General features: G+C 41.6%; 1 protein-coding gene across 3 annotated transcripts in view; it reads left to right on the forward strand.

Annotated features, from left to right (window-relative positions):
- Positions 1 to 5,820: 5,820 nt before the first annotated feature.
- The window catches only part of ccdc87 (coiled-coil domain containing 87), a 115,986-nt gene continuing 111,655 nt past the window's right edge, over positions 5,821 to 10,151 (forward strand). Inside the window, exons 1-3 of one of the 3 annotated variants that reach the window (XM_043713618.1) lie at positions 5,821 to 5,915; positions 6,997 to 7,193; positions 8,715 to 8,910. In XM_043713618.1, coding sequence (XP_043569553.1) covers positions 8,730 to 8,910 — 181 coding nt within the window. In that variant the 5' untranslated portion in view covers positions 5,821 to 5,915; positions 6,997 to 7,193; positions 8,715 to 8,729. Of the gene's footprint in view, positions 5,916 to 6,996; positions 7,194 to 8,714; positions 8,911 to 10,151 lie in introns of those variants that run through there. The other 2 variants (XM_043713619.1, XM_043713620.1) reach the window with 2 other exon arrangements.

The raw sequence follows: 10,151 nt of genomic DNA on the forward strand, positions 1-10,151 counted from the left end.
AGAAGCCCAAAAGGGTGGAAAGAAGGTGAAAGACCTCAGGTATTTCCACTGTGGTAAAGTGGGGCATGTAAAATCACAGTGCTGGTCATTAAAGAAAGGCACTGTGGGAAAAGATGTAAAAGAAGCTAAGCCAGTAGTATTAGTGAAAATAGTAAAGGAGACCCCAACAAGAGCTGAGGAGCTGCAGGAGAGTGCGCAGCCAAGGCAGGGGCTGAGGATGAAGTTAGTAGCAGACTCCTAGAAAGAATTCACCCCTGTCGGTAAAGTTTGCTCGGAAAGAACAAGGACAGAAGGACAAGAAGTTATAATTTTGAGATATTCAGGATCTAAACAGTTGCTGATAGTAAGGGATGAGTAAATATGCACTCTCTCTGATGTGTTACCTGAGAGTATGGTAACTTATGGAATAGATAGATAGAAATTTAGCGTTCCCCTATGTAAGATCAGGTTGGAGTACCAACTCAAGCCTGGGGAAGTTACACTGGGAGAGATTGACAGAGTGTCAGTTTGAGGAATTCAGTTTGTTTTGGGAATGATTTGGCAGAATCCAAGGTGGGAGTGACATCCCTAGTTGTGCAGAAGAAACTGAGGAGTTAAAACAGAAATATCCTGGTATTTTCCCAGACTGTGTGGTAACCAGATCCCACTATAATAAGTCACAGCATGAAGTGAAAAGTAAAGAGAAAGATGAAGGAGTTGAGGTTTAGTTAGTGGACACCCTGTTTGACATAATGGTGGAGGAAAAGTCTGAACAGGCAGAGGGTCAGATAGAAGTGTTTACTCGTGAAAGGCGAAGAGACTTGCAACAGCAACACAAAATTGTAAAAGATATATATGTGGATGTGTACTCCAAAAAGAAGGCAGAGAATATTCAGGAGGGTTTTGATCTGAGAGATAGAATCCCAAGGCAGAAATGGAGACTACGGCAGGTTAGTGCAGAAGAGAAATGGGCCGAAGTGCACCAGATTGTGCTGCCGGTAGCATGCACACAGGAGGTGTAACAGGTAGCACATGAACTACCTCACCTCCGATACATAATCTAAGTGTGAGATCTCAGACTTTGGTCTTGTCAATTTTTCTTTAATTTCAAAGGGCCTCTCACTTCATGCCAGAATATTAACTCAAAAGAAGTGAACTGAGTAGATTCGTTTGGGGAATGTCTAATGGCAAACAATATGAATGGGATACCTTTATTCCAATCATTTGGATAACCCTGACAGTATGCTCTCAACATGGTCTTCAAAGTCTGATGCCACCTTTCTAAAGCTCCCTGGGATTCAGGATGATATGCACTGGGTTGAACGTGTTGTATACCCTAAGCTATCCATAACCTCCTTAAATAGCCTAGCAGTAAAATTTGACCCTTGGTCCAACTGAATCTTTCTGGGTAGCCCGTATCGTGTGAAGAAAGCTACTAACTCTTCTAGTACACTTTTTGCCTTGAAACTCCGTAATGGAATTGCCTCTGGAAATTTGATAGACACAGCCATTATGGTTAACAAGTACCGGTTCACACGTTTAGTTCTCGGGAGGGGACCTACACAATCAGTTATAACACATGTGAAAGGTTCTTCAAATGCGGGATTTGGCAACAAAGCTGCTGGTTTTAATTACCGCTTGGGGCTTACCTACCATTTGGCATGTATGACACATTTGGCAAAAATTAACCACATTCCTATGCATTCCATGCCAATAAAGATGTTTTTGTACCTTAGCCTGAATCTTTTGTACCCCAAGGACCCAGCAGCACAGGCAATTCTCACAGAGCATATCAGTGTGTTCACCAGTTACAAACACGACAATGGTTGTATAGAGGGGAAGAGAGTGATAAATGGACCAGACCCAAAGTCCCACTTTCCCCAAAGGGAAGGTGGCCAAGGTCATTAGCAGCTTGTGGCATCTACCAACACTTCATCAATATGGCTGGTTAAGAAACCAGATGGCCCACCATCAATTACAAGAAACTATATAAAATCACTCGACTTGTGGTACCAACAGTCACAACCAAGCTCCAAAATCATGATGAGGCAGGTCTCACGGGCAAAACATTTCACCAGACTGGACGTTAATAATGGATTTTGGTCTGTCACCTCCTCCACCAATGTTGCCAATACAAATTTGCCTTCACATTTCAGGGCCAGCAATGCACTTGGACTTGTTTGCCCCAGGGTTTTCACAATTCTCCATCAATGTTTCATCAGAGGCTAACCACAGGGCTAGAGACGTTTTCCCAATCTTTGGTATAGTACGTGGATGATCTCCTCCTGCAGACAAGAAACAAGGACTGAACGTTTGATACTGTAAAAGGAACAGTTAACCCTCCCCAACACCCTTGCACTAAAAGTTAACTCCAAGAACAAGTATGAGATCTGGGAACTGTGATAGCTCAGGGGAAATGCAAGTTAGAAGGCAAGCCCATTGAGGCCATCGCCTATTTGCCCCTCCCCAGGGAAAGTGAAGTCATCGCATTTATTTCTGGGCTTACTGGGAAACTGTCGGAACTATTTTGATAAAGCTGCCCAATTCTCTGGCCTCCTTAAAAAGAAATGCCCCATGAGAATGGACTGAACAGCACATGGATGCTATTGCTGAATTACAGCAGTCCCTAGCAGAGGCCCCTGCACTGCAGGTACATGACCCAGAACTTCCCTTTGCTTTGAAAGTTGCAGCTATGGACGGCAGACCGGCAGCTGTACTTCGCCAAGAACAACACAATACTGGTAGCCATGCCTGTTAGAATCTTTCACCGGTACAGCAGGGCTCTCCATGAGCTAGCTGTGTTTTGGGAAGTACAACATTTTGACTACATAATCAGCTTGAAGTCCCTAACCATCCTGGTGAATACCCCATTCAACTTATGCTGGATGGCAGGGTTAAAGACAGTATGCTCAGGTAAAACTGCAAAGCACACAGGACCCTTATGTTACAGGAACACAATTTTGTGGTCAAATGTACCAAAGTATCCACCATCCTAGTCAACAATTTGAGCTATGGAGAATGCCATGAGTATCATGTAGTGGGACCAATGGACCTTTTGCTCTGAAACAAAATGGGAGAAGACCCAAGGGAAGCTGGGGAGTAGAACAGTGACATTCTTCCCCCATCCCCCCAGTAAGAATATGTGTAAATTGATCCTCTACAGTGAAGGGTGGAGACTGAAAGACAGGATGTGGTAAATACATGGAGAACCACAGGGGCAAACCCCTAATAGAGTTGGCACTGAAGATCTGCAACAAAATGAGCTCTCAGGCTGCTGGAGCTTGCAGTTATAGCCTACGTGGTCAGCCACCCTGAAAACATTCCCCCACCAGCAGACATACACTCTAAACAGCAGTTATATCTGCAATGGTTTAACTGCCTTCCTGTCACTATTTGAAGCTAGAGGATTCATCTTGACAGGTGTGAAGCCATTACCGTATACCCCCCTGTTCAAATTTATTCTGCAAATTGCCCAAGACCACAAATACACAATTTTTTAAGGTGATAGCCCACCATTGACCTTCCCCAAGTGGAAACATAAGGGGAGATGAATTGGCTAAGCAGGGTGCACTTGAAGGAAAACCAAGGCAGCCACCACCCATCCGTCCATTCCAGAACAAATAGATGCCACCACTGTGAGTCAAACCAAGGTCTAAGACTGGTACAAGCTCAGAGCAGTGATGCTGAGTTAAAGCAAATACAGGAGGTAATGATCCCCGCCTGGTATAGCAAGTGGGAGGACAAGTTCAATATCAAAGACGGACCCTTTTTCAAAAATGGATGGTAAGCAGTACCAGTCCAGGACCAAAACAAGGGACTTAACAATGGCACAGTGTTCAGGGATATCAAGGGACAGATGCCATGACTGGCTGAATGAAGGGATTGTGTAGGTAGCCAAAAATGGGAAAAGACATAAAATATTATGTTCAGAATAGTGTCATCTGTGTCCAGAACAATCAAGAAAGTATGCCAATGAAGGAGGGTTAAGGTGGGTAAGTAACCAGATGGTGAACAGACCTTCAAATAATCTACGCTGGCCCACTATCACCCTATAAATGGAGATCTAAGTATATCCTGGTCATCGGGGGTATTTTTAGTATATGGGTCAAGGCATTCCCCACTCGAATAACACCACAAACAGTGGACATTAATTCGACACCGTTTCACTAGATACCGCTGTGCAGATTTGGACCAGGGAGCCTATTTCACAGCCCAGGTAATGCAGGCAGTGATGACTATATTTGGTGTTAGCCAAAGGTTCCACATCACCTACCATTCTCAATCCAGGAGGATTGTACAGAGGTTGAATTGCGCTCGCAAAGAGATGCTGTGAAAGGTCATCCAGAAAAACAACTCAACCTGGAATATAGTTTTACCCTTAGACCTCACATTCACTTGGATTCACCCCTCACATTCTAATGACCAGACGCCCATGAGAGGTGTCAAAACCTTAATAGACTGGTTGCCATGAGAAAACTGTGAAAGTTCTATTAGAAAATATACAGGCTGCACACAAAGCAGCTGCCATCAGAATGACAGAAAATGTCTTGTGTGGTTTCCGGATAAATATCGCTCTAAATTGTACTGTAGAAATCCAGAGCTTGAATACAGACATCACCAGGTAGCTATAGGGGGAAAGAAGAATACTATATCAGAGCTTTCCAAAAACACTCCCAGTATGGCACCTTCACGTGTAACATCCAAAACACCAACTTTTGTCAAGTTCACAGACATTTATTGGGGGGGGGGGTGATCTTTGTCTCAGAGAAACTTTGGGGGTTATTAGGAAAATTACAACACTGGCTTTGAACTCTTACGAGAAAAATTACAGCAGGTACAGACATGATTGGCAAATGCACTTAAAGGTTTTACCACCATTATTAAACGGACAGAGCAAATTCAAAAGGGTATTCGGGAAATCGACTATTTGATGGGATGGGTTCTGCGTCAGGGACTCAAACATGCAGATTTATCTGTCACAACCGGCTGTGTGTTCACCCTGTTTATTTTGATTTACCTCACTGTCCTCTCGGTTAAATTCGTCCACTGGAAGAAGGAACTCATAGAAACGAAATATGGACCCTATGCTCTTACAGCGGGAGCCAAGAAATAAATGAATCCGAACAACAACGCGAAAGGATTAAGCAACTGTAGTACAGTATGAATTTTAGTCTATAGAGTGCTGCTAAAGAGACTTAGGGCAAACCGGTGTACGTAAATAATGGCTAATTCTCAATTTATGTATTAAATTATTTGCATAAAATTGTGTTAAGCATATTGAGGTGCACAAGAAAGATAGTTGGTGTGTAGGTAATTGTCTATACACAGTGGGGTACCCAGATACTCAGTAGAGTTAGGCTATCCATCTGCTACATCGACCTGCGTGGAAAAGAGCCAACCCAATGTCAGAGAGGGAGGAGATCCCAACGGCCCAACTCAAGCACATGGATCATTGAGGAACCGCCATGGGACACGAGGTCTCCCCCCCCCAAAAAACCAAACCCCAAATCCTCTTCTGGCCAAGGCAGTTGGTGCGCATGCGGGTGGAGGTCCGGGTCCCTCTGTATTGTGCCGCATTAAAACTGGACTTTCGCAAAGTGTGGGTGCGGAGCAGTGGACTGATTGTCGGTGTCACCAGCAAGGACATGTCTCCATGTGTTACCTGTCGGGCAGGTTCTCACCTGCGGTCTTCCTTTGATGAGAGTGATTGGCAGCCTCGCGCTCTGTATACGGCCGTCTCCTGGCAACCGGGCGCCTCGCACTGATTGGGATCCTTCCGCCGCACACCCGGAGAATGGGGCGGCGGAGGGAGACTGATGGAGAAAGCTGAGTGAAAGGTTCCTGCCTCAGTGCAGAGGGAGAAGGAGGAAACATCATCTTTACAACATGGATTGTCAGGACTGAGAGCCAAGACTGTGTGTTTCAGAAGCACTCAGGTGAGGGGGTCATTTCCTACCTTTATTCTCAGTTGTATGTAGCTGTGTGGACGAATGAGGAATACGAAATTCACCAAAGTTATTTTGTAATGATGTCCACATTGCGCAACAAAAACAGTTGGAAGTTTGTGTGGTAAATTGCAATTATAGTAAATGAACATGTTTAATTTGATTGCTAAGAATAAACATTTCGACCCAATTATCTATCATTTACAGTCAATTCTATATTGACTGTACTAAAGTATGTATATTGATTGATACACACATCAGTGCACTGTTTATATAAATTTATCTAGTCAGCATATAAACTGTAAATTGATTCCCATGCTTTTGTGATCCTTGAATTTATAAAATCATGACCACTTCCCAGATTTTCAGAAACACACCACACATTTTATGCTTTACAAAATTAATAGTGATTTTGAAATGTTGAGAATACCATAGTAACTAAATTTCAGACACAACATGTTTATTGAATAGCATTCATAATCTTTTGGTTTAGTTGTTCATCAATTGATTTTGGAAGCAAAATTGGACAATTAGTTGTCACAACTAAGGTCTGTGCATGTTTTATTATTAAGCCGCAGAAGTTGTGGAAAATTGCTAAGGTGTGTCCTATCCAGCAAGTGCAAAACAAATCCAATACAGCCTGTCAGCCTCATCTCAATCACTATCAAAGTAATGGAAGGTGTTGTTGACAGTGTTATCAAGTGACATTTACACAGGAATAGCCTGGTCACTGATTCACTAAGTGCTGCAAGGTCCAGTGATGTCTTGATTGAAAAATAGTTAACTTGCTGAACTCACCAGCTGAGAATGTTACTGTTCTTCACATCAAAGCAGCATTTGACTAAGTATGTCATTAAAAAGCCCTGGCAAAATGCAGAAAATAGGAATCACGAGGGAAAGCTCTACGCTGGAGTGAATTCTATCTGTGACAGAGGGAAATGGTCAAAAGTGTTGGAGTCCATATAAATCAGGCCCAGGGCACTGTTGCAGAAATTCTGTGAGGTCATCCATTTTCAGATGGGGATGATTGCTGATGATTGCATAACGTTTCATACTATTCACAAATCCTCAGATACTCAAGCGGTCCATGCCAATATGCAACAAGACCTGGACAACATTCAGACTTGGGCTGACAAATGGCAAATGATAGAGAATCAAACTTGATGTTCAATTGTATTACCATTGCTGAATCCCCCACAATCAAAATCTTGACAAGAATTTGAACTGGAACCTGCTGAAAGAGCGGGTCAAGAGATTAGGAATTCTAAGGTGAGTAACTCACCTCCTGATTTCCCAAAGCCTGTCTGCAATCTAAAAGGCAGAATTCAAAAATGTGATACTCTTGGGCTCCAAAAATATTCAAAAAGCTTAACACCATTCAGGACAAAGCAGCCAACTTGATCAACACCATCCATCAAGTGAAATAGTCATTCAGCTTTCTACCACTGCACACGGTGGCAGCTGGCTATACAATCTTTAAGATTCACTGCAGCAACTCATCATGTTTTTTAGCTGGGTTCTTTTGACAGCACCACTCATGATCTCTAGCACCAAGAAGGACAATGACAGCACATGCAGCACCATCTGCAAGTTTCCTTTCAAGCAGCATATGTGAGTTAGAACTATATCAGCATCCCTTCACAGTCTTGGGATCAAAATTTTGAAATTTGCTACCCAGTAGCACTCATGGTGTACATGCACTATACAGTATGTACTGCACCAACTCAATAAGACAGCCTTCCATCACTTCTCAATACAGCTGGGATGAGCAACAAATTCTGTCCTTATCAGCAACACCCATATATCATAAAACATAAAGCTAGATTGGCATTGCAAAAGAAGAGGCATTGGTGGAATTGCTAGGGAATGCATCTTTACTGATGTATGATTTGTGATTTGAAAAAACAAGTTTGGAAGTGACAAATAAAAAAAAATTCTCTTGCTTCCAACACTTGCAACTTGCATTTACTTTTGACGTTGTAAACATCTCAAGGCACTCCTCAGTATTATGAACAGATACTAAACAGCTGTGTAAGATCTGGTGTTGGTTGAACATAAGGTCAATGTAGTAAGTTTTGAGAAGACGGGTGAATGGTAATAAGACTGAAGGATTTGAGAAGCATGTTTCATAGTTCAGCAAATGTGGTTAAAATAGATTAAGAATCCAATACTAGAACTGTAGGCAAATGTCCTACAAAGAAGGAAACTACAGTTAGAAGGTTGCAGGGCATGTTTTGGAAGAAGTTGCAGAGATAGAATGGGGCAAAGTCATGGTGAGGTTTACAAAGAGAGAAATTTTGAAGTTAATACATTGGGACCAAGAAATGGCAAGGATTCGTGACCAGTTAATCTCTTTTGATGGTAGATGTGGAAAAATAAGCATTTGCCAGATCTGTGGTGGCTATCCCATACTTTTCTTCAATAATTTTATAGAATATTTTATATCATATGAACAATAAGATGGTTCTCAGTTTAAAGCCTCTCTCAGACAATAGCACTTCAGAAATTGCACCACTCATGCAGTATCAACCTAGATATGTGTTCAAGTCCTGAAACAGATCTTAACGTTGTACTTCAGTCTTGCCGTGTGAGCTATGTAGTTCAATAGAATTCAGGTATAACAAAGTTCAACAATAGTCATATATTGCAATTCAAGTTGAGGATGGTGAATTGAGGATTATTGATATCCCTGTAGATGGTGTGAACACGATGCTATATATTTTACTTTTTTATATTGCCAAGTAGTGAAATTTATATGTGAAGTACATTCTGATTATGTTCTCTTGACAGTGATTTCCTACAATAATGATTCAAGGTCTTGGTGTAACTGTTATGAAAAATAACAGCAAGAAACTATCAAATAAAAATGGTTCAAGCACTATGGTGCGAAGCGCAGCTGCAGCTAAGGTACTACACCAACGATATAAAGACATGCTGGAACCTCTAAGTCTCTTCCCAGCTGCTCCTGTTGAAGAACAACCTCCAGGTACCCATACATGATAGTAAGGCTTAATAGATGTTGGTTTCTGCAACTGTTTCCTACATCTTTGTGATGGAAATATACTTTTTGCCATACTACCAAAATATCTTCATTCCCTTATATTTCTGTAAGGCATGCAGAAATACAGATGAAGTTAGGAACAAAGAAAGAATACATTGTATTGGTAAATACCTTTCTCATGACTTCAGAATGTCCCAAAGCATTTTACAGGCAATGAAACACTTATGAAGCATTGTTACTGATGTTCTTTCTAAACTTCGTATACCACAAACACACAACAGTCCAGAATGTACCATTTGGGGAACAACAGGTTATGCACAAGAAACATTTTCTTTAAGATGTGTGGTTTTGTGGAAACTTTAAGGGCCAGTGCAGTGCAACAAATGGGTCACACACAACAAATGAAAAAAATAGAGGAAAAATTGATGGTCAGTGTTGTAACATTGGAAATGTGTAGGCAGTTTGTGTATGGTAAGTTTCCCTAACAGTAGGGAGATAATGGTGAAGTATCAGCTTTAATGAAGCTGGTTGAGATATGGATATCAGGACATTTAAGAGAATTTCCCACACCCTTCCTCATAAAGCATCCCCATTGCTTGTAGTATTTATGTTTGTGCAAAAGCAATTTGCAGAATTTGTCCAATGGCTGGAGTAATGCAGATAGGTGAAAAAAGAATTAAAAATCATTTGTTGGTTATCCTTGTGTGGCTGCAGAGTAGAACTAACAGGAAGTGTTCTAGGATTGTAACCCACCCATTTACATGAGCTCACTCTGCATTTAGCAGGCCATCCTTGAATATATGCATGAAACTGTACCCCTGATATACATAATACTTAATCATGTTGAAAAAGCACAGACCTAGGGTTGTATTTTCAGAGTTCTACAATATTTCTGACAGATCCAGTTTTTTCTAGTACAAGGAATTCTGGGGGTTACTTTTGACCAGAAACTGAACTGGACTCACCATATAAATATTGTTACCGAAAGAGCAGGTCAGAAGCTGGGAATACTGTGGCGAGTAACCCCCAATAGTCAGAGGGAAATTGAGAAACAAACTTGTAAGGAGATCTCAGCTATCTGTAAGAATAATAGGGTAGATATGGTAGGGGATTTTAACTTTACAAACATCGACTGGGACTGCCATAGTGTTAAAGGTTTAGATGGAGAAGAATTTCTTAAGTGTGTACAAGACAATTTTCTGATTCAGTATGTGGATGTACCTACT

The sequence above is a fragment of the Chiloscyllium plagiosum genome, chromosome 23, assembly GCF_004010195.1.
Source record: "Chiloscyllium plagiosum isolate BGI_BamShark_2017 chromosome 23, ASM401019v2, whole genome shotgun sequence".
Lineage (NCBI taxonomy): Eukaryota > Metazoa > Chordata > Chondrichthyes > Orectolobiformes > Hemiscylliidae > Chiloscyllium > Chiloscyllium plagiosum.